Here is a 25,069-nt window from a genome sequence, read left to right as displayed (position 1 = left end):
AGAAATTGTGAGAATGTAGACATTTTAGTTATATATATATTTTAAAATTGTATATATAATTTTAAAATTTATAATTAAAAAAATATTTATTTATTTATTTATTTTATTTTATTTTATTTTATTTTTGAGACGGAGTCTCGCTCTTTCGCCCAGGCCAGAGTGCAGTGGTGCTGTCTCGGCTCACTGCAAGCTCTGCCTCCTGGGTTCATGCCATTCTCCTGCCTCAGCCTCCCGAGTAGCTGGGACTACAGGCGCCCACCACCGCGCCTGGCTAATTTTTTTGTATTTTTAGTAGAGACGGGGTTTCACCATGTTAGCCAGGATGGTCTCGATCTCCTGACCTCATGATCCGCCTGCCTCGGCCTACCAAAGTGCTGGGATTACAGGCATGAGCCACCGCGCCGGCCTTAAATTATATTTTTAATTAAAATTTTTTCTAGAGACAGGGTCTCAGACTATGGCCCAGGCTGGAGTACAGTGGCGTGATCATAGCTTGGTGCAACCTGGAACTCCTGGGCACAAGTGATCCTCTTTTTTTTTTTTTTTTTTTTGAGACAAAGTTTCTCTTGTTGCCCAGGCTGGAGTGCAGTGGCACAATCTCAGCTCACTGCAGCCTTTGCCTCCCAGGTTCAAGCATTTCTCCTTTTCCATCCTTCCGAGTAGCTGGGACTACAGGCAGATGCCACCATGCCCGGCTAATTTTTGTATTTTTAGTAGAGACGGGGTTTCACCATATTGTTCAGGCTAGTCTCGAACTCCTGACCTCAGGCAGTCCACCTGCCTCAGCTTCCCAAGGTGCTGGGATTACAGATGTGAGCCACTGTGCCTGTCCTCAAATGATCCTCTCTAGTCAGCCTTTCAAGTAGCTGGGACTACAGGTGCGCACCACCATGCGCAGCTAATTTTTTTGTAGAGATGGGGTCTTGCTATGTTGCCAAGGCTGGTCTTGAACTCCTGGCCTCCCAAAGCACTGGGATTATAGGCGTGAGCCACTGTACCCAGTTTATAGTTTTAAAATTCGGGATTATGACCTGACCATCCCTGGACATGATGTTGCTTTCCCCTAAGAGTAATTAAAGTCCAGGCCATACCACAGGGTGATAGCTTGGCCAAAATGGAATCTAAATAATTCTAACTTATTAGATTCTCTTGGGTTGACATCCTAGATCATGAAGACAATGACCATTTGCTTGAGTGAACTGCTCACCTACTCTCCCCCTACAGTATCCATTGAGAACCAAGGTAGGGGACACAGTGGATCACTGCAAATTACATAAAAATGCCCCCATCTCATTCACATCTTACCCCCCCAGATGAAAAGTCTAGGTTCAAGTAGGAGATTTTCTTTTTTTCTTAAGTGAAGTCACAGCTCTTGTACTTTAAAGACTGACATATAGCCAGCACAGTAAAATATGAGTAAGAAATACAATAGGACTAAAAAGGAAGATAGAAAACTGGTATTATTTCGCCGGGCACGGTAGCTCATGCCTGTAATCCCAGCACTTTGGGAGGCCGAGGCGGGCGGATCATGAGGTCAGGAGATCTTGACCATCCTGGCTAACATGGTGAAACCCCGTCTCTACTAAAAATACAAAATATTAGCCAGGCGTGGTGGCGGGCGCCTGTAGTCCCAGCTACTCGGGAGGCTGAGGCAGGAGAACGGCATGAACCCGGGAGGCGGAGCTTGCAGTGAGCCAAGATCGTGCCACTGCACTGCACCCTGGGAGTCAGCAAGATTCCTTCTCAAAAAAAAAACAAAAACAAAAAAAACAAACAAACTGGTATTATTTGTGAACAATTAACTGTCCATATTAAAAAAAACTCCGACAGATTCTACAAAGTAAGAATTAAGATTGCTAGACACAAGACTAACCAATTTCATGGCTGTGGAGGGAGAGCAGACAACTCCAACACTTGAGAAACACATTACCCCAGGAGGTGCAGAAAGGTGAACAATTAATGCCCTCTCTGTACTGTTGAACCAGCATCACTGCCTGAGTCAAACAGCAGCTGGAGGAGATGACACTGACACACTGCTAGATTTGTCACCTCTGTCCACATGCTTTGAACTTGGAAAAATTGATGTGGACATGGGCAGTCAGCTATCCTGCTACTCCTGATGCCATCAATGCAGCTCCTAAATCTGCATTTGAACACTCAGATCCATACAACCTTGTTTCGTTATGATTAATAACAATTCATATGCTTATCCAGATACCTGAAAGTTAACGACATGTGCAGCAACTGGGGCTCCAGTTACTTTGACACAGTGTTCATGTTTCTGAACTAAGCTATTAACAGTAATCCAAATCAAGTTTAACAACAGATCTTGGAGTGACCTGTGTCCCTTGGGGTGGTTGGTTTTTATGTGAGAGAATGAGATACAGGACATCTCTCTATTGACAATGAGGGGTAACTTTTGGCCCATTTGTTGCCCTTGTAATTGTTAATGAATGACACCAACAGTCAGGTCGGTTTAAATTCCTGTTAATGAACTGTAATGGATAATCATGGCCTTAGACCATATCCCGGCAAAATTACTTATTGGTGGTTCCCAACCTCCACCAGCGTTCCTCCTTCCAGGGTTTATTCAGTTGGCTGGGTCCTGACCTCACTTGAGATGTTGATAATAGACTTAATTAAATGCTGTATAAGACCAATTAAATGAATTTTGTTCTAGTCTCTGTCAGGAAGATTAATATGAGTTACTAACAGTGGAATAATGGAAAATTCAAATTCAGCCAAGAATGTATAGGGCTGATGGGTAGATCATTGAGAGAGGCAATTCATCCTGGGCTCTGAGCATTTTTGCTTTTTTTTTTGAGGTTGAGTCTTGCTCTGTCACTCAGGCTGGAGTGCAGTGGCGCGATCTCAGCTCACTGCAGCCTCCGCCTCCTGGGTTCAGGCAGTTCTCATACTTCAAGTCACTGGGATTACAGGTGTGCGCCACCACACCTGGCTAATTTTTGTGTTCTTTCTTTTTTTTTTTTTTGAGACAGAATTTCGCTCTATTGCCCAGGCTAGAGTGCAGTGGTGCGATCTCTGCTCACTGCAAGCTCCGCCTCCTGAGTTCATGCCATTCTCCTGCCTCAGTCTCCCAAGTAGCTGGGACTGCAGGTGCCCGCCACCGCGCCTGGCTAATTTTTTGTATTTTTAGTAGAGACGGGGTTTCACCATGTTAGCCAGGATGATCTCGATCTCATGACCTCGTGATCCTCCTGCCTTGGCCTCCCAAAGTGCTAGGATTACAGGCGTGAGCCACCGTGCCCGGCCTGTATTCTTTTGAAATTATTTTTTAACTTTTGGAGGTGGAGTCTCGCTCTGTTGCTCAGGCTGGAGTGCAGTGGTGCAATCTTGGCTGACCGCAACCTCCACCTCCCAGGTTCAAGCAGTTCTCCTACCTCAGCCTCCTGAATAGCTGGGATTACAGGCACTCACCACCATACCCAGCTAATTTTTGTACTTTTAGTGAATTTAGTGTATTTAGTGAGCCGTTTCACCATTTTGGCCAGGCTCGTCTCAAACTCCTGACCTCAGGTGATCTGCCCACCTCACCCTCCCAGAGTACTGGGATTACAGGCATGAGCCACCACGCCTGGCCTAATTTTTGTATTTTTTGTAGAGATGGAATTTCACTGTATTGACCAGGCTAGTCTCAAGCTCCTGACCTCAAGTGATCCACCTGCCTCAGCCTCCCAAATTGCCGGGATTATGGCCATGAGACACTGCACCCAGCCCCCTACACGTTCTTGCTTGTATACCAAGAATGCAAAATCTTGACTACACTTTGCATGGGCTGTTTCTTGGTTGTTTGCAGTAAGCAACATTGAGGGACAAAGACCAAGCTCTTTATATATGTGGTTGATTTGCCAAACTCAGTGCAAGGGCAGCATCCACCTGGGACCCTCCCTGTCAATCCCCAAAGGTCTTAGGGGGCTGTACAGAACCAGTGCCAACATCACGCTTATGCTGCTTGCTGTACCATGAGTAATAAAGTCTTTGTCTCATGTCTTTTGCCAGCATCCATGAAACAGTATCCAGGCTAGCTTGTTAGCTTGCACAGATGGTAACATCCCAGACTCTTGAAAGACTCTGACATATAGCCAGCATAGTAAAATATGAGTAAGAAATAACAGGTAACAGGACTAAAGGGCAAGATAGAAAACTGGTATTATTTATGAACAGTAACTGTCCGTGTAAAAAAATCCCAACAGACATGCTACAAAGTACGAATTAAGGTTACTAGAAATAAAGTTGCTAGATAAAAGACTAATACAAGATAGAATTGTAAGTGCAACAAAGACTTAAGGCTTTAAAAAATATTTAAAATAGTAACAAGTACTTACCCTGTTTAATTACTTCTTTATATGTTTAAATACTTCATTAAAACCACCTATATAGTCTTTTTAGAATATCAAAGCTAGCTGGGCGTGGTGGCTTACACCTGTAATCTCAGCACTTTGAGAGCCCAAGGCGGGCAGATCACAAGGTCAGGAGTTTGAGACCAGCCTGGCCAATATGGTGAAACCCCATCTCTACTGAAAATACAAAAATTAGCCAGGTGTGGTGGTGGGCACCTGTAGTCCCAGCTACTTGGGAGGCTGAGGCAGGAGAATCATTTGAACCTGGGAGACGGAGGTTGCAGTGAGCTGAGATTGCACCATTGCACTCCAGCCTGGGTGACAGAGCGAGACTCTGTCTCAAAAAAAAAAAAGTCTACATCTATATCTGTATCTCAAAGCTGGGTGCAGTGGTGCATGCCTGTAGTCCCGGCTGCTCAGGAGGCTGAGGCAGGAGCATCACTTGAGGCCAGGAGTTCGAGTCTGGCTTGAGCAATATAGATCTGTCTCTAAGGGGGAAAAAAATCGCCTCCATTCTTTATTTTACTCAGATTTCAGCAGGGGAAATTTTTTTAAGGAAATTAAAAAAAATAAGCTGTAGAAAAATATTTGCGGTATAAATGGCATCTGCTCAGTTCTGGGGCATAATACAAAAAAATTTTAAAAATGCTATAAGGTGCTAGGATAAATCTATTGAAATACATGCAAGACTGAAAAAAAAACTAACCATAAAGACTTAAAAGATGACAAATATAAGTACAGATATACATGTGCATTTCTCTCCCTACTGAGAGAAGTAAGCAAGCGTATATGTATGTGTATGTTTTCTAACCCAGTAATGAATAATTGTCTGGGCTGAGTGCAGTGGCTCACTCCTATAATCCCAGCACTTTGGGAGGCCAAGGCAGGTGGATCACTTGAAGTCAGGGGTTGAAGACCAGCCTGGCCAATAATGATCAAACCCCGTTTCTACTAAAAATATAAAAATTAACCGGTTGTGGTGGTGGGTGCCTGTAATCCCAGCTGCTCACGAGGCTGAGGCAGGAGAATCGCTGGAACCCAGGAAGTGAAGGTTGCAGTGAGCCAAGATCGTGCCACTGCACCCCAGCCTGGGCGACAGAACGAGACTCCATCTCAAAAAAAAAAAAAAAAAGAGTTGTCTGTCTTCTCAACCCTTACTGTCATTATATATTGGCCAATGGGCAAGAGGTGCCAGCTTTGTTCTAATCTTGCATTTTGATTACAAGAGAACCTGGCTGTGTTTTCATGTGATTTGTGGCTCTTTAATTTTTGAGAACTGGCTTTTTGCTCGTGTTTTCCCCATTAGGTTGTCCTTATTTGTATTGATTTATAGAGCTCTATTTTCCTTTCCTTTCCTTTTCCTTTTTCCTTTTTCTTTCTCTTTCCCTTTCCTTTTCTTTTTTTTTGTTGGAGTCTTACTCTGTCTCGTCCAGGCTCTGGAGTACAGTTGTGTCATCTCGGCTCACTGCAACTGCAACCTGCCTCCCAGGTTCAGGCAATTCTCCTGTCTCAGCCTCCCGAGTAGCTGGAACTACAGGCGTGTGCCACCACACATGGCTAATTTTGTATTTTTTGTAGAGATGGGGTTTCACTGTGTTGGCCAGACTGGTCTGGTCTCGAACTCCTGACCTCAGGTGATCTGCCCACCTCAGTACCCCAAAGTGCTGGGATTACAGGTGTGAGCCACCATGCCTGGCCTTTTTCAAACATTTTTTGATCATTTTCATGCATTTTCTTTTTAGATTACTGAGACCACTTGTTAAAATTCTCCCTTCCCTTCCTGTCCCGTTGCATCGCGTCGCATCCCGTCCCGTCCCGTCCCTTCTCTTCTCACGTGCAATGGCGTGATCTCGGTTCACTGCAACCTCCGCCTCCCAGGTTCAAGCGATTCTCTTGCCTCAGCCTCCCGAGTAGCTGGGATTACAGGCATGTGCCACCACACCTGGCTCATTTTTTTGTGTTTTTAGTAGAGACAGGGTTTCTCCATGTTGGTCAGCTGGTCTCGAATTCCCAATCTCAGGTGATCCGCTTGCCTCGGCCTCCGAAAGTGCTGGGATTACAGGTGTAAGCCACCGCGCTCGGCCTAAAATTAAATTCTTTAAAAAAACTGTTGGAAGTTTTGATTGTGGTTTTATCAGATTAGTAGATTAATATTTGGGGCTAGTGACTTTTATACATTGTTAGAACTTTTCTGTATTTCTAATTTTTTGGAATACTTATTGTACATTCTTTTATTTTGATACCTTTTTAAAAACACTTGGTTTGGGGAAGAGGAATATGGAAATAAATTTAAGGGACTTAGAACTGAAGATTCATTTGACAATTTTTCTCTGATGTAGAAGGAAACTGAGCTGTAGTGAAAATTTATATCAAGTAGTGTATGATAAAGACTTAACATTTTGTTATACGAGAAACATCATATTTTAACTTGTTTTCCATACAGTGGCATTTTACCTTTATATTTTTTGGAAAAAAAGATGTCGAACTCTAAGCACATGTGCTTGTTTCCATTAGATAGAAGAAAATGGACCATCGGTGAATCCATTATACAGTTACCCAGTTATCAAATACCTTGAAAATAACTGCAATATGTTTTTCTTAATCATTTAAAATTTTTGGAAATAAGTGAAGTTGGAGTATTACTAGTTTTTAAAGTTATATTTAGGTTTCATAAATACCTGTATTTTTATAATTTGTTTCAGTCGTCATTGAATTTTGAGAAGCATTCTGAAAACTTTGCATGGACAGAGAATCGTTATGATGTGAACCGTCGACGACACAACTCTTCAGATGGCTTTGATTCTGCTATTGGACGTCCTAATGGAGGTAAAATTTGCTAAGGAATGATGTTTATGGCTAATTTTCTTTATGATTTTTAAAGAATGTTTTGATGTGATTCAATCTTTAAGCCTCTCTTCTTTGAATTTATATTACTTTGCTATTATCAAATAAAGGTAACTTTGGAAGGAAAGAAAAAAATGGATGGCGTACACATGGAAGAAATGGTACAGAAAACATAAATCATCGAGGTGGATACCATGGTGGAAGTTCCCGTTCTCGTAGCAGTATTTTCCATGCAGGAAAAAGCCAAGGACTACATGAAAACAACATACCTGACAATGAAACTGGGAGGAAAGAAGACAAGAGAGAACGCAAACAGTTTGAAGCTGAGGATTTTGTAAGTTTTTTATGACTTTTATACAAATGAAGTTTCTGTAAGTGCTATTTTAAGTGATTCTCCTGCCTCAGCCTCCCCAGTATCTGGGATTACAGGCACCCACCACCAGGCCCGCCTAATTTTTATATTTTTGTAGAGACAGGGTTTCACCAGGTTGGCCAGGCTGGTCTTGAACTCTTGACCTCAGGTGATCCACCTGCCTCAGCCTCCCAAAGTGCTGGGATTACAGCCGCTGTGCCACTGCGCACTGAGCCACTGTACACTGAGCTACTGCACCCGGCCAAAATACTGTATTTCTTAAATTACAGAAAAATTGACCTAGTGTACAGTCATATTTATCTAGTTCTTGCGATTCATTCTTGATAATTTAAAAGCTAGATAGAATTTGCACTCTATCTTTTTATATATTCATTGTCAATTCTTATTCAGTATATATGAGTGACTCTGAGTCAGCTGGTGTTCTTGGCACACTCAATACATACTGGATTGAGATAGGCAAAGCCCTTACTCTTACCAAGTTTCTGTTCTCTAAGCAAGTAATATTTTGTAGTGAATTTAGGCAGGAAGTGACATTTAATTTGGAACATACTTGATAAGCAGCAAGTTTTTGTTAAGACTGAAAGGAAGAGAGAGAGAGCTCATGCCAAGATGCGATCATCCTTGGTTTATCTTATTTTTTTCATGTTTGTGTGTGTGTATCAGGGTGGGGGGTGGTGGTGGAATTGAGACAGGGTCTCACTCTTTTGCCTAGGCTGGAGTTCATAGCTCACTGCATCTTCAAACTTCTGGGCTCAGGCAGTCCTCTTTTGTCTCAGCCTCTTGAGTAGCTCCTCTAGGACTACAGATGCACACCACTACACCTAGCTCACTATGTTGGCCTAGTTGGTCTTGAACTTCTGGCCTCAAGCAATCCTCCGACCTCGGCCTCCCAAAGGGCTGGGATTATAGGTGTAAAAAGTAAAGTAGAGGTTCTTCAAAGAGACTTTCTTCCTAGTCTAATTAAGAATAATTAGTAACTCTTCTTAGAAGCAGTATTTATTCAAACACTTATGCTAACATTCTTAATTATCTGCTAGCTGTAATAAAGAAATCAACGTACTTTATGTTCTTAGCTCCTACAATTAAGCCTAAATATTTGCCTTGGCATGCTTATACTAGTCCAAGCAGGCATTAAGTCATAGCCTGTTCTTCCTTATTTGGAGGTGTTTTTACCTTTATCAGCACTCCTCAAGTTACTTCCTCCTTCCTTTGTTCTCTGCCTTTGCCTCTTTTAAAAAGTTTAAAAACTTTTTGAAAAGTTCTAAGTTGCTAGCCAATCAGGACAAATACAGAATGTGAAGTCCTGTTCCAGCCAATAGAAACTGGACACAGCAGTAAAGTAGATGCGTCAAGTTATAAATGACCCTGTCTCCTTTGTTCGGTGTACTCTCATGGCAAAACTGGTGGCGAGTGTGTCCTTTCTGCAGAAAGTAAAAATGGCCTTGCCGAGGAAGTTAAATTTATGTTCAAGTGCTATTTATTTACGGCACCAAAGAACAAGCATTTCTAACATAGGCATGAGTCATCATACCCAGCCAACCTTGTTATGTTTAAGGGATAAAAGGCTAGTATGAGTAAAGAGTAGTTTAGTATTAGACAAGGTTAGAGAGAGAGGAAAGGATTTAAATTGAATGGAATTTTTGCAGGTCATCAAAGTACAGAATTTTGGTTTAATTACAAGGTGAATGAGAAGCTGGTTTAGAGAGGAGTCGTGATGCATTGTTAGTTTTTACAGTTCTTAGGTCTTGAACGGATTATAGCAAAAGAGAATACTTCAGGAGAAAATGATGGCTTGAACTGGGTAGTTAGTTGAGATAAATGAAAATAAATAGTTTTTGGATATGATTTGGAAGTATTTTGGATGGAAGGTTTCAGTAAGAGGAAAAATTTGATAGATTGGGTTTAGGGCGAGGAGTGGTGAGGGAAATAGAAAAATAAAAGATTACTCTTAGGTCCTGTTATCAAGTAACTTTGTAATTACTCTGTATTCTCATGTTAGTGATCTGTTTTTTCCACTTAATAATCATAACATTAAAATTTTACAGTGTAGTTGACCCTTGAATAACACAGAGGTTAGTGGTACTGATCCCCCCTTGAAGTCCAATTTGCTTATAACTTTTGGCTCCCCCAAAAACTTAACTACTAGTAGCCTACTGCTGACCAAACTCTTGATGATAATATAAACAGTTAACACATATTTTGTATGTGTATTGTATACTGTATTCTTACAGGTAAGCTAGAGAAAAACTGTTACTAAAGTCATAAGAGGAAATATATTTACTATTGATTAAGTGGAAGTGGGTCATCATAAAGGTCTTGATTCTTGTCTTGATGTTGAGTTGACTGAAGAGGAAGAGAAGGGGTTGGTCTTGCTGTCTCAGGTGGCACAGGTTCAACTGTATAAACAAACTCTGGGAATGGTAATAGTACTCTCATAGTGTTGTGAGGGTTAAATTAGTAATACAATTAAATTACTTAAAACTGTGTGTGACACATAGTAAGCACTCAATAAAAACTAATTGCTGTTGTTATTTTCATATCCCACCCCCATTCTCAAGATGTGGTTGTCATTGGCTATTATAATCCTAGACTTGGCAGAGTATAATTTCTAATAGTATACTTTAAAGATGCTATGCACATGTAACCACCGCCAAAATCTTAATTCTGTTTAGTTTGTATCTCTGAAGGAATCATGGTGGCATGCATGTATATTTGCTTTACAATAATCTCAGTACAATGTTAGTAATCATTTTTTAGGTGATTAAAATGTTTATATTAAAATTGATTTTATTTAATATATATTAAGTACCTTCTTTAAAAGAGGCAGTTTGTGTGCTAGGAAAAATACCTGATAGAATACTGGAAATTTAGAATTTTGGAGGATAAACGCATCTACCAAGATTAGCTTTAGAGCACTCATTCAATGCTCATCTCACTTTTGTTTTTAATAATCCTGAATATCACTTGTTGAAATACAGATTTGGACTTGGCTTTGGCTTTGATAGTGCGTGTGTTAACTAGTGATGACAACTTTAAGAATTGGGGCTGGGTTCAGTGGCTCATGCCTGTTTTCCCAGCACCTTGGGAGGCTGAAGTGGGAGGTTCAAGTGAAGCCACGAATTTGAGACCAGCCTGGGCAACATAGCAAGACCCATTATCTACAAAGTTTTTATTAAAAAATTAAAATTATTGGGGCCAGTCTAATCACTTGAGCCCTTAAAAGCAGAGAAGTTTCTCCAGCTAAAGTCAGATGTGCAGCAGAAAAGGAAATCCAAGAGCTTTCACGTGTGAGATGGATTTGATGTGCAATCACTGGCTCTGAGATACAGTTGCCCAGATACAAAGCTAAAAAGAGAATTCTCAAAGCTAATAGAAATTCCCAGGTGACAGCCAGCAAGGAAATGGAGACCTCAGTCCTACAGCTACAAGAAACTGGATTGTGCCCACAATTTGAGTGAATCTTCCTATAACCCATGCTGTCAACACAGATTATAGCTTGGTGAAACCTGAAGCAGAGAAACCAGTCAAGCCAACCCAGACTTCTGATCTACAGAGCTATGAGATAATAAACATGTGTTGCTATAATGAAAAAAAAAATTAAAGTTATTATTAGTCCAGGTGTGATGGCTCACTCCTGTAATCCCAGCACTTTGGGAGGCAGAGGCAGGTGGATCACTTGAGGCCAGGAGTTGGAGATCAGCCTGGCCAACATGGTGAAACTCCGTCTGTACTAAAAATACAAAAATTAGCTGGGCATGGTGCTGCTCACCTGTAATCCCAGCTACTTGGGAGGCTGAGACAGGAGAATCACCTGAACCCTGGAGGCGGAGGTTCCAGTGAGCTGAGATCGTACCACTTCACTCCACCTGGGTGATAGAGCAAGACTGCATTTCAAAAAAAAAAAAAATCTGATTTTCCTCTTCTCTGATCTTGACCTTATGCTAAGGAGGGATTATTTCTTAGACTGATGCAAAGACCTCCATTCTCTTGAGTTTTTCTTTTCTTTTTTTTTTGTTTTAAATGAAAGCAAGTTTATTAAGAAAGTAAAGGAATAAGAGAATGGCTACTCCATAGGCAGAGTAGCCTGTTTTTTAACCCTGACTTTTTTCTTAGTTATGGATAAGGAAACTTAAACACACTCTTGTTTTCTCTGACCAGCAATTAGTATAGATAGTAACTAGTTTAATGGTTAGCAAAGTAAGCTGAGAGTAAGGTTTATGAGTAATTCATGTTTAATACAGGTTGAATGTCCTTTATCTGAAATGCTTGGGACCAGAAGTGTTTTGGATTTTGGATTTTTTTCACATTTTACGTTTATTATTTCAGCATCCTGTTTCTGAAAATCCAAAATCCAAGTGCTTCAATGAGTAGGCAGAGCGTGACACTGGCACTCAAAAAGTTTCAGATTTTGTAGCTTTTCAGATTAGGGTTATTCAACCTGTAGCTAAGAGTTGGTCATATTTGATTCATCAGTTACAATGTGTATGATTCTGAGATTGCTTTTAAAGGATTTATTTTTAAAATGTGAAATGTTTATTCCAACTTTCTTCCAGCCGTCTTTAAATCCTGAATATGAGAGAGAACCAAATCACAATAAGTCTTTAGCTGCAGGTGTGTGGGGTAAGTAATTTTTTATCTATATTTGAGGGGCACAAAATGTTGATATTTATAGGTTTCACTTTTTGTGTTTTTTAAAATAGAGAGCAGGCTAGAATAAAACTTTCTTTTTAAAGTATTTGTATTTGATGTGCTTAGCTACAAAAAAGGTAACATTCGTCTTTAAAAAGGAGGATTGGAATAGAAGAGTTTGAAGTAGTTGATTTGCACATGTTAGTATCATTAAACATACTCAACTTGAATATGACTTAAATGATAATAAGTTAGTGTAATGAATTGATACCATTTTGAGAGCAGCTGGATAATGTAAAGAAACAAACTGAGTTTAAATTAATTTTTAGTTGTTCAAAGTTGAAAACTTTAACTGAAAATACTTCTGATCATAGTGTGACATGAAGTTAATATTTTTACCTATGAAAGTGGTTACGTATATATATATACACATATATGTATAGACTGTTACAGATAATTGTATAAATTTGCTTGTGGAGCTAGTGTATATTTGAAGTTATTTGTCTCTGATTTCTGATTTTCAAAGCTTAATGAGAGTTCTTCTAGTAATAACCCAGCCCCCATTTTTTTTTAAAAGACTGCTGACAGTTCAATTTGTTAGCATTTTACAGAAGATTAAACTGAACTCATATAGTACAATTTAGACAGCTTTTTTAAAGATTCAAGTGAAGTTTAAAATAATGGAAAATTTTATGATACTAAGATTTGACATCTGAAAAATAAAATTAATCATTTGATACTAAATTCAGAGGTGCTCAATCCATGTTGGAACTTAAACACATGTTCATTTGTATTTTTCTATTGAAAATCAACTCACTAAAACAAAAGGATTGTGGCTTTTGACAGCATACTAGTCCTAACAGTAAAGGCATTATTTTAAACTTTGCCACTTCCTGTGCTATATTGTATGTATGAGGTGAAACTCGGGAATTATTTTGTTTTCTTTTGATCTTCCTCTTTATTTAAGGGCTTTTTGAGGGTGGGGGTGGGGGTGGTCAGACACTTTTGTTAGAACCATGTGAATGGCATTGTTTTTTCTGTATTGCAAATTAGTATTTCTACCACTCTCCCCAGGCCTACACGCCCAGACACACACATACCCAACCAAAAAAATCTCCCAAGCTCCTCTCTTAGGTATGTTTCCTTATTATTCAGTTTTTCTGGGAACAACTGATTGCATAAGAATATAGAACCACCTGGAAGGTGTTAAATAGAATCTCTAAGAAATTAGGAATAATTTGGATTTGATTAGAATGAAAGTTTTAAAAATCAAGAATGCCAGTGAGCGTTTGTCATATAAAGCTATCTATAGATACTATTGGTACTGATCCTGGGTTGATTTAATAATCTTAGAAATGATTTAGAGACAAAGACATATTTGAAAATAATGAGAGTAAAATGTATTAATATGAAGATTTTGGTTCTACTGTTTCAGGGTTGGTCTAAGGATTTTGAGTACTAGTTGAAAAGATGTTCAAAAGGAAGATGTACTCTTTACTGTGTTTAGGTAAACTAAGAAATGTGTCTGCATAAACAAAAAAAGAAAATGGTTAATTGTGGAATGGTTAATTGTTAAATTCCCAGTACTTCCCATAGGAATACAATGAAACTCTCATTGTATCACACTTTACTATTCCTCTCTCACTTTCCCCCCTGGGTTCCCAAGTATTGTTTTCCCTATTGCAACATTTAAAATAGCTATGTTCCTGAGGAAGACAAGAGAATTTTAGGAAAGACTTCAATAGAGCTTTTCTAGTGCTACTTCCTTCCAGGTAAGTAAAAATTTACTAACGAAAATATAATATTTATTAAAAAAAAAAAGCAATTTGTCCCTGAAACTATAATTTTGTAGATTGAAAACTGGCAGACTTAAACATGATGCCCCAATTTGAGAAATACCCTGCGGGGAATGTAGTTAAGTGATTTATAATATAGCTACATAAATTGAATTCTGCTTAGAACCTAGTTGGCTTTACTGGAAACACCCTCATGCAGCTTATATCTGTGACTTCAATAGTGTTTTTATGTTAACCAGAATCATAGCTATTAGGTACATAAAATTAATGGTTATTAAATAGTCCATCTCCACGCTGTTAATTTAAAACTGAAACAGGAATTCAAGCTGCCTATGAGAATTTAAAAATAATGTAATTGTTTGATTTCTTTGGTGAGTGAGGAAGAAAGAGTGATGTATGTTCAAGTGTTAGTGTGCAATTGAGTTGAGTTGCATTAATAATTAGTGGCGACCAGGCATGGTGGCTCATGCCTGTAATCCCAGCACTTTGGGAGGCCAGGGCAGGTGGATCACCTGAGGTCGACTCCAGCCTGACCAACATGGAGAAACCCCATCTCTACTAAAAATAAAGAATTAGCCGGGTGTGGTGGTGCGTGCCTGTAATCCTAGCTACTCGGGAGGCTGAGGCAGGAGAATCGCTTGAACCTGGGAGGCAGAGGTTGCGGTGAGCCAAGGTCGCGCCATTGCACTCCAGCCTGAGCAATAAGAGTGAAACTCCGTCTCAAAAAATAAATAAATAAATAAATAAATTAGTGGCTACTGATCATGTGTTTTTAGAAGTCCTATGGAGTACTGTTTTTGTGTCAGTGACTATGTCAGCAACATACTATTGGCAGAGCTTAACATTTACTTAAGATATTAAAAAATCAGAAATTTCAGTGACTAGTAATTAGCTTAAGCATGGTCTTCTTCCAACTCAGCATTTATATATTTTTTCAGCTCCTTGGTAGTTTGATGAGCTTTCTTGATTTTAGCTCATATTTGATATACTACTTAAGAACATAAAGGTTCATTGCTCAGAGTTCTTTTGGTTTGTTGAGCATTCTAAATCAAAGCAAATTAGTCACCAGTTAATATAAATGGGTTGTTTTCTAGAGAATTCCAATATTTGCCACAAGCATACAGATTGAGTGACATAATTGCATTCAGTGAGGTAAATTATGATGAAAGCCAATGGGGATTGATTTTATTAATAGGAACTTTGGTAAACAGAATTAAGGGAAGGGAAAATTCTTCGTTGAATTTTTTTGACAGTATTCTGTTGATGAATTGCTTTGTATGTTGAAATGACTTTTAATATCTGTCTTATATGAAAACAGTTGTTGAAATTATAGTGTTTTAAGAAAAAAGTAGTACAACGTGTTCATGGTTGAAAAGGGAAAATTAATAGGATTTGAGTAGACAGCTTGATACAGCTTGACCCAAGTACATTTTATTTGGTCTGAATTACTTGTTCACCATGGAAATTGTTGATATTTGTGAAATGCATTTCTTTAAGCATGTTCTTTATATGAATAACGTTGAGAGCCCCCGTTAAAGGGAAAGTACCATATCGATTGGTGTTGATATAAATTATAACAGTTAGTGAAACTCATTTGACTAAAACTCATAGTATTGTAAACCAAAATAGATTTGTTAATAAAATAAAGACGTTAAAAACCAGCTGGGCGTGGTTGCTCATGCCTGTAATCCCAGCACTCTGGGAGGCCAAGGTGGGCTGATCATCAGAGGTCAGGAGTTCAAGACCAGCCTGGCCAAAATGGTGAAACCCGTTTCTACTAAAAATACAAAAATTAGCTGGGCGTGGTACTGTGTGCCTGTAATCCCAGCCACTTGGGAGGCTGAGGCATGAAAATCGCTTGAACCGGGGAGGCAGAGGTTGCAGTGAGCCAAGATCGCGCCACTGCACTCCAGCCTGGGTGACAAAGAGACACTCCATCTCCGAACAAACATCAGAAACCAACAACATTCAAACAGCACCAATTGTTGTAAAAATGATCTTAAACATTTTTTTTGGTATTAAAACTAGTGTTCACAATAGAAATTTGTTTAAATTGCTGTCTTATAGAGTCTTTGCATTTGGTCTGTGTATATACTATTGTCTTAGTGATAAGTTTTCTCTTCAAATTAATTGGAAAGCTTGCTGGGTGCAGTGGCTCATGCCTGTAATCCCAGCATTTTTGGAGCACAGGATGGGGGTATCACTTGGGGCCAGGAGCTCTCATAGGGAGACCCTTGTCTCTACAAAAATAAAAAATAAAAAATTAACTGGACGTGGTTGTGTGTGTCTGTAGTCTTAGCTACTTGGGAGGCTGAGGTGGGAGGACTTCTTGAGCCCATGAGTTCCAGGTTGCAGTGAGCTATGATTGTGCCACTGCACTCCAGCCTGGGCAACAGAGCAAGACTCTTTCTCCAAAGAAAGAAATGAAAACTTGATTAATTCAGATACTGATTACCCTTCACTTGGCTACATGCTTTTGTTGATACATTAAATTTACCTCTTCTGTCAAAATAATAGGAAACTAAATTAGTAACTGGCATCAATGTGATGATGACTCTTGACGTCACTTGGTATAGTGCACACTTATAAGCCTCTTACCCCAACCATTCAGTGTAGGTTTACTAGTGGAGTTGGAATGGTAAACATTTTGAAATATCTGCCACAGGAACAATTTCCATTTTCTTCATTAATATAATGGTGGAAGAATATTGAGTTCAGAATCAGATGTGGCTAACATTAGATCTTTTGCTTATTGATTATTTAGATTTTGGGCACATTGCTTAATCTGAGTGAATTTATTCATCTGTGAGGTGAGGATGACCACAAAAATTATGAGAAAAGCACTGTTGGGCCGGGAGTGGTGGCTCACACCTGTAATCTCAGCACTTTGGGAGGCTGAGGCAGGTGGATCACCTGAGGTTGGGAGTTCAAGACCAGCCTGACCAACATGGAGAAACCCTGTCTCTACTAAAAATACAAATTTAGCTGGGTGTGGTGGCACATGCCTGTAATTCCAGCTACTCAGGAGGCTGAGGCAGGCGGAGGTTGTGGTGAGCTGAAATCGCGCCATTGCACTCCAGCCTGGGCAACAAGAGTGAAACTCTGTCTCCCATTAAAAAAAAAAAAAAAGGCATTGTTAAGGTTAAATTGTCTACTATGTAAAAATATTTGGTCATGTCACAGGTGTTTAATAAATGTCAGCTAATTATGTTGTTCAAATCCAATGAATGAAGGAGATTCTAGTTGTAGCTTTGTTAGAAGGCAAAAATGAATTTCTAGGTAGTGGGCCAAAGAATGAAGTAGTTAAATGTAGTGATTGAGTCACAAACTTGATGTATGTAGAAGGTAGCTATATGGAGAGTGTAGTGAAAGGAAAGAGGTGAGGAATTGAAATGTCAACTCTGAATTATCTTTGTGGCCAATTTACTTTGTATTATATGTGGCAGTATTTTTGTTCTAATTTGTCTTCCTGAGAATTGGGCCAGATCCCCGTCACCACTGCATTTATAGAAGAAAACTAATTCTTACATTCATAGGTATGGGAAGAGCATGAATAACAAGACAATAAAAGTGATATTTAATATTTAAAGTCAATTATAGGGCCAGGATTGGTGGTCCAGGCCTGTAATCCTAGCACTTTGGGAGGCCGAGGTGGGAAGATCAGTTGAAGCCAAGAGTTTGAGACCAGCCTGGGCAGCATAGTGAACCTTGTCTCTACAAAAATAAAAATAAAAAGGTCAGTTATTGTCAGGCTACATTTATTTGCGAGGATAGAGGGAAATAATGTTAAGAAAATCCAAAGGTCACATTTGCCTTCGGTTGTTCTGAAATTTGAACATGAGAATACCTGTGTAGGTGAGGTTGACGTAATAAGCACATGAAACTTATAGAAGATAGTCACTTACTTTCTCATTTTATATAGGTATTAAGGTCTGTCATCAATATATAAGTTTTCTCTTTTAAAATGTAAACATTTGGGGTCTTCTTCATATAATTAACCACGTCAGAAAGTAAACATTGGATAATGTTTGACTCTAAGAGCTTAAATACTTGGCAAGGTTTTCCTAGGAGAATTTGTGGAGAAAATCTGTGAATAGATGAGCCAATTTTTAAATAATATAAAATGGGGATACATGATGCAAATTAATTCTTGCCTTTTAGTCCCACATCCCTTCTTCCATTACTTACAGGTTATTGTTACCATTAAGAACACTTCTTTTTCTTAAATGAGCAGGTTTATGTCGATTATTCAGAGTTGTTACACAGGACATAGATTGGTTTTATCATGTCTATCTTAAAGTTTTTCTTTTTCTTACTCTTACCAGTCAACCTAAAATTCTTTTTTCCCCCCGATATCTAATTGCAGGTTAAGCAACCTGAAATTCTTGCAAAAGGGCACCTTTAATTTGAATTGTAATTGGAATCCTATGCTAGTGACAGTGTATGGCTTTTCTGTATTGTTTTCTAATAATTATTTGAATATGAAACATTCCACAGTAAATCCCAGATAAGAGCTATTGTTTTTCATTTTATAGGTGAGAGATTAAGTAACTTATATAAGATTATACAACTGGTAAGGTTGGAGCTAGTATTCAAATTCTGATAAATCTGGTACAAAAGTACACATTCTTCTGTAATATTTAAATGTGAATTCTTTTTGTAGTTTTTGAGTCAGAGTCTTGCCCTCTCCCCCAGGCGTGAGTGCAGTGGTGCGATCATGGCTCATTGCAGCCCCAGCCTCCTAGGCTCAAGCGATCTTCCTGCCTCATTTTTAAATTTTTCATGGAGATGATGTCTCATTATGTTGCCCAGCCTGGTCTTGAACTCCTGGGCTCAAGTGATCCATCCCACCTTGGCCTCCGAAAGTGCTGGAATTACAGGTTTGAGCCACCATGCCTGGCCTAAATATGAATTATTATTATTTTAAATGGAGTCTCGCACTGTCGCCCTGGCTGGAGTGCAGTGGTGTGATCTCATCTCACTGCAACCTCTGCCTCCCGGGTTCAAGTGATTCTTCTGCCTCGGCCTCCCGAGTAGCCGGGATTAGAGGGGCCTGCCACCACACCTGGCTAACTTTTTGTATTTTTAGTAAAGACAGGGTTTCACCATGTTGGCCAGGCTGGTCTCAAACTCCTAACCTTGTGATCCGTCCGCCTCAGCCTCCCAAAGTGTTGGGATTACAGGCGTGAGCCACTGCGCCCGGCCTAATATGAATTACTTTTTTTGTTTTTTTCTTTTTTTTGAGATGGAGTGTCACTCTGTCTCCCAGGCTGGAGTGCGGTGGTGTGATCTTGGCTCACTGCAACCTCCACCTCTCAGGTTCAAGCAGTTCTCTGCCTCAGTCTCCCGAGTAGCTGGGATTACAGGCGCCTGCCACTATACCTGGCTAATTTTTGTATTTTTAGTAGAGATGGGGTTTCACCATATTGGCCAGGCTGGTCTTGAACTCCTGACCTCGTGATCCACCTGCCTCGGCTTCCCAAAGTGCTGGGATTATAGGCATGAGGCACCGTGCCTGGCCTAATACGAATTCTTAATAAGCACAATAACGATATATCCCTCCCCTTTCCTCTCAGTCCCTATCATCTTTCTTCAGGGACTTTTGTCATCTCTTACTCTGCTACCTACTCTTCTGTGAATGATTTCTTAGGTTTCACTTTCCTTCTTTATAGAATATTTCATCATTCTTTGTACTGAAGACCTCATTGAGGAACTAGCCAGAATATTTCTTACTCCTAGGCATCTAGGAATCCAGCTTTAGGAAAGGTGAAATTTGTACTCAGAAACTATATTGAGGCTTAAAGACAGTATATCTACTTGCCTATCTAGTTTTTATGTCTTCTGCTTCCTTGTTTTTGTTTTGAGACAGGGTCCCACTCTGTGGCCCAGACTGGAGTACAGTCGTGCCATCACAGCTCACTACAGCCTCAACCTGGGCTCAAGGGATTCTCCTGTGTCAGCCCCCCAAGTAGCTAAGACTACAGGTGCACATCACTGTGTCTGGCTAATTAAAAAAATTTTTTTTGTAGAGACAAAGTTTCACTATATTGCCCAGGCTGGTCTTGGACTCCTGGACTCAAGCGGTCCTCCCACCCTGGTCTCCCAAAGTGCTGGGATTACAGGCATGAGCCACCACACCCAGCCTACTTCCTGGATCTGATACCTTCATATTTATAAAAATTTTTATTTCTTCTTATATCTTCAGCTTTCCACATTGGATCATTTTCCTTCTGCCTAAAGTACATTCTTTAGAATTAGTAAGGATCTTTTCTTGAATTATTCTATTTTTATCGAAGTTGCATTTCTGCCTTCTGCCATATCTGGCATTTTCAAGTCCTGATCCCTTTGAGGCTCTATGTGGTAGATTAGGTCCTCCTCAGCTGTTAGGTTCCTTTGTGTACACTCTAAATTGAAACTTTTTATTTACTTCTCTAGAAATGTGTGTTGAAATCATTTTCTTGCTGATGACTCTACTCCTATTTTATATAGTTGTGTTTGGTTTCCTCCCTTACAGTAATTTTAATATAAGAATCTAGAAGAAGATAAACTTGTGTGCTTAGCCACATTGAACTAGAAGTCTCTGTTAGCCATGTTTAAACTTACTTAGTTGTAGTATAGTTATAGAACTGCCCCCTGCTTTAACACCTGGATTCCTCTCAGATGAGATTACCTTTCACATTTTGTAGCACTGATCATTCCTCAGATTCCTGGGCTTTACTTAATTTAGATTTTGAGTTACATGCTAAGATTTTCTCTCACATTTTATTAATGTCAAGAATTTTTTTTATACTTTATCCATGCCATTATCATCTGTTTACCAAAAATAATTGGAAATCTTACATTGTTGAGTACAATCCTAATATTATTTACTATTCTTTGTTTGAGACCTTTTTTTTTTTTTGAGATGGAGTCTTGCTCTGTCGCCCAGGCTAGAGTGCAGTGGCGTGATCTCGGCTTACTGCAACCTCTGCCTCCCAGGTTCAAGTGATTCTCCTGCCTCAGCCTCCCGAGTAGCTGGGATTATAGGCACATGCCAACACGCCCCGCTAATTCCTTTTTGTATTTTTAGTAGAGACGGGGTTTCACCATGTTGGCCAGGCTGGTCTTGAGCTCCGGACCTCATGGTCTGCCCGCCTCGTCTCCCAAAGTGCAGGGATTACAGGCTTAAGCCACCACGTGCAGTCTGTTTGAGATCTTTATTCATCTTTGTTTTGTTAACTTTGTTGTGTAATATCAGAAAAGCTATACTTTGGTAGTAATACTTTGTGTGTTTTTGTGTGCCAGAAGTTGTCTTTTTTAGCCCTTTATATTGGGCTTTTTTAAGACTGTCAGGAAGTTTCAATCTTTACCCTAGTAAGTCAACATGTGTTTAATTTTTGGAAAGATGAACCTTTTCTCAGATTATTTTAAGCCCTTGTTCTTTTTATCCTTTAGCATTTCCATAGGTGAAGCACCATACCGGCTTTATCTTTTGGAGAGCTTGAATCCTCCCATGAACTGGAGAGTCCCTCCGGGTTTCCCTAGGAGTCCATATTTAGTTTTGGGTTTTGAGATGATCCATGAGGAAGCTTGATTTAGTTTTTGAGGAGGGAATCATTACAGATATCTACCCAGCTCACTAATTCACATGATCTTATTTAATGTGGAGAACTTAATTTATTCTAAACTTTCCAGCTGTGAAACTGATGCTTTTAAAAGTTTTTGTAAGGGAAGAAAGAAAGACTTCACTGCAATGTCTGTTTGATTACACACACACATTGATTAAATTATAGGAATAATAGGTATTTTTGGCAACTGCAGTAGTCTTGAGAAAAGTCTGCCTTCAGCAATTATTCGTAGTATTTATCTTCAGAAATCAGGATTGAGTTGGTTGGTCTGCATTCATATAATGCTTTGAATGTAGATAAATGGTCAATAAATACATGAATGAATTGATATTGTGAAATAGAATTCTCAGTCATAACTGAAGTATTTAGAAATAAAAGGAATGTAATTTCTTGCTTATTGGTAATAACTTTGTAAGTGGAGTAAAAAGAATGAAAAAATTGAAATTTTAATTCTCTTCAAATGGGGAAGGGAAAATACAAATGTATTTTATATTCTAAATCTTAAGAGTCATTAGGTTGATATTTGCAATTTTTTATAGTTAATGCAAGGCATGTTAAAATATAATTTGTCTTGGTTTTAACATTCTGAGCCACTGTGTAGCAGAATTTATCTGTATTACTTGACATTGCCCAATTCTTCCTATGTTCTGTGGGATAATGTTTTAGCTTTACTTGTTCAGTTGGAATATAGTTTGTACTTTTTTAGTTTAGTTATTTTACCCAGGAGGCAGCTGTTAGTTAAAAAAAAAAAAATTTGGAATATACTGTTCTTTTGGTGGTTTTATTCTATACTAAAACTTGAAATTGTGAGTGACTCTTGGTCATGCTTTATTTATGCAGAATATCCTCCGAATCCTAAATCTAGAGCTCCAAGGATGCTGGTCATTAAGAAAGGTAATACAAAAGACTTACAGCTATCTGGATTCCCAGTAGTAGGAAATCTTCCGTCACAGCCAGTTAAGAATGGAACTGGTCCAAGTGTTTATAAAGGTTTAGTCCCTAAACCTGCTGCTCCACCTACAAAAGTAAGTTCTAAATTACCACAAATGTAAATTTTGAGTTGATAACCAATTTATGTCCTATGGGGGGAAATGTTAAAGAATTTAAAGTGTGTATGGAGGTACTTCGTGGGGTGCTGAGTTCTAGGTGGCAAGAGTTGACCCATATGTGCTCTTAATTATCTTTGATGTGGTGTGTGCGTGTGTGTGGTTTTATTGTTTTAGCAGTAGTAAGTGAAACTTAAAACAATTTTTTTTTTGCTAGATGTAGTTGTGATATATTTGCTTAATGATAATATATAATGCTGTTTTACCTGGTGCTCAGTTTTAGGTTTTGGAAACTTACATGTTTTTTCTTATTCTCAAGTGAAAGAAACCCAACTTTATGTAGCTTTGGAAAAATAGCAATTTAGTTAGATACCTAAATGTTCAGTTTTTATTTTATTTGTTGAAAAAGAAAAGGACAGAGAACTATGTAGGAATAATGCAGTGTGATACAAAAATAATTGTTTCCATGAGCCTAGTGTAGTCATTTTTGTTTTATAATATTCACTGTTTTTGTCTTTCTCCTGTAACCTGTTTTTGATAGCCATTAATGTTTGTGTGTTTTTCTTTAGCCTACCCAATGGAAAAGCCAAACAAAAGAAAATAAAGTTGGAACTTCTTTCCCTCATGAGTCCACATTTGGCGTTGGCAACTTTAATGCTTTTAAATCAACTGCCAGGAACTTTAGTCCATCTACAAATTCAGTGAAAGAGGTATGACATTAAAAATCACACTTGAGGAATGTAACATTTTAATTATGATAGTTTAACAGTGAATAAAAGGTAGAAATTCATTAAATGAATACATTAGAATGAGTTTCATTCCTTCAGAAAACTGGATTCATTTACTTCATTTGTTAACCAATTTTGCACTTTGGGAAAGTAGGAATCATTTAAAATATTTTAAATGAAAATTCCCAGCTCATTCCTGTAATCCCAACATTTTGGGAAGTGGGACAGGAGGATCACTTGAGCCCAGGAATTTCAGACCAGCCTCTGCAATATGGTGAAACCCTGTCTCTACTTAAAAAAAATAGCTGGGCATGGTGGTATGTGCCTGTGGTCCCAGATCTTGGGAGGCTATTGTGGGAGGAACACCTGAGCCTGGGAATGTCAAGGCTGCAGCAAGCTGTGATTGTGCCACTGTACTCAAACCTGGGCAACAGAGTGAGACCCTGTCTCAAAAGTGGTGGCAGAGTGGGGATGGGGGGGAATTCCAAACATCCTAATAAACAAAGAATAATTTTTTGGGGGGTGGTAGGAGGGACAGAGTCTCTGTTGCTCAGGCTGGAGTACAGTGGCTCGTTTGTGGCTCACTGGTGCCTTGACCTCCTGGGCTCAAGCAATCCTCCCATCTTAGTCTCCTGATTGTCTGGGACTACAGGTGCTTGCCACTGGGCCAGCTAATTTTTTACTTTTTGTAGAGACGAGGATCTTGCTATGTTGTCCAGGCTGGTCTCAAACTCCTGGTGTCAAGTGATCCTCTCTCTTCAGCTTCCCAGTTCCTGGGATTACAGGCATGATCCACCACACCTGGACCAAGAGTAATTTTTAAGAAAACAATTAAGAAAATTGCAATTTTCTTAATTTGATACTTGTGATAGTTACCTTGTAGGATTGAAATTAACTAATGAGGATTTGTATTGTATAATGTCTTCTTTTGGGGATGATGGACATTTTATTACTATTAACACTGATTGGGGGGAAAGGAGGAACAAGAGAGAAAGGTATGTATTGTTACTGTACTGACTGTGAGTACCTGGTAGTTCAGGTATTTTCTTTCTCATTTGATCAAGGTTTTGAAACTCCCAGAACAGGGAGTTCTCTGACCAGTCTAGTGTCAAAGGACACCCATAGCACTTATATTATTGTACCTGAAATTGCTTTGGGTACTGTATTGGAACCCCTCAGATACTATTTTTTATTTATGATCTCAGACAGAATTTTTGAGCTTTGAGGGAAGGACTAGCATTCCTAGCTGGTTAATTCTGCTAAGATTAGTTATAATATACATACATTAATGCCAACAAGTAAGCATTATTATGGTTTGTTTCCGTGACTAATAATCCATATGACACAGAGTTTTAACATTGTTTTGTGTTCCACTGTCAAAACACCAAAGAGCCAAAAGCAAAAGGATTCTTTCTCCTCTCCTCCCTGCCATCTCACAAACATTTTACCAGGTGAAATCCACTCTTATAAACCCTATGTATGTGTATAAATAATTATAAAATAGATTTTATTGGAGCTGTTACTGAACTCTAGAACTCTGTGTAACACAGTTTGAAAAGCTGCTCTTCTGTGTATTATAGAAAAGTTTAAACAATTCTAGGATGCATTTATAAAATAATAGACACCTAATTTAGAATCATAGTTCTGAGTATTATCAGACCTTCATTGTTTGTGGGATAAGAAAA

General features: G+C 39.0%; 1 protein-coding gene across 13 annotated transcripts in view; it reads left to right on the top strand.

The window, feature by feature from the left end:
- The window catches only part of GPBP1 (GC-rich promoter binding protein 1), an 89,582-nt gene that overhangs the window by 50,109 nt on the left and 14,404 nt on the right, over window positions 1-25,069 (top strand). For 7 of the 13 annotated variants that reach the window (XM_055112363.2, XM_055112364.2, XM_008952746.4 and 4 more), the window contains 6 exons: window positions 7,064-7,187; window positions 7,316-7,539; window positions 12,132-12,198; window positions 13,282-13,341; window positions 22,451-22,635; window positions 23,226-23,366. In XM_055112363.2, the coding sequence (XP_054968338.1) occupies window positions 7,064-7,187; window positions 7,316-7,539; window positions 12,132-12,198; window positions 13,282-13,341; window positions 22,451-22,635; window positions 23,226-23,366 (801 nt within the window). The remainder of the gene's footprint in view (window positions 1-7,063; window positions 7,188-7,315; window positions 7,540-12,131; window positions 12,199-13,281; window positions 13,342-22,450; window positions 22,636-23,225; window positions 23,367-25,069) is intronic. The other 6 variants (XM_055112368.2, XM_055112365.2, XM_055112367.2 and 3 more) reach the window with 1 other exon arrangement.

This window comes from Pan paniscus, chromosome 4 (genome assembly GCF_029289425.2).
Source record: "Pan paniscus chromosome 4, NHGRI_mPanPan1-v2.0_pri, whole genome shotgun sequence".
Taxonomy (NCBI): domain Eukaryota; kingdom Metazoa; phylum Chordata; class Mammalia; order Primates; family Hominidae; genus Pan; species Pan paniscus.
Note: the sequence above shows the minus strand (reverse complement) of the source record. Positions and strands in the feature narration are given on the sequence as shown.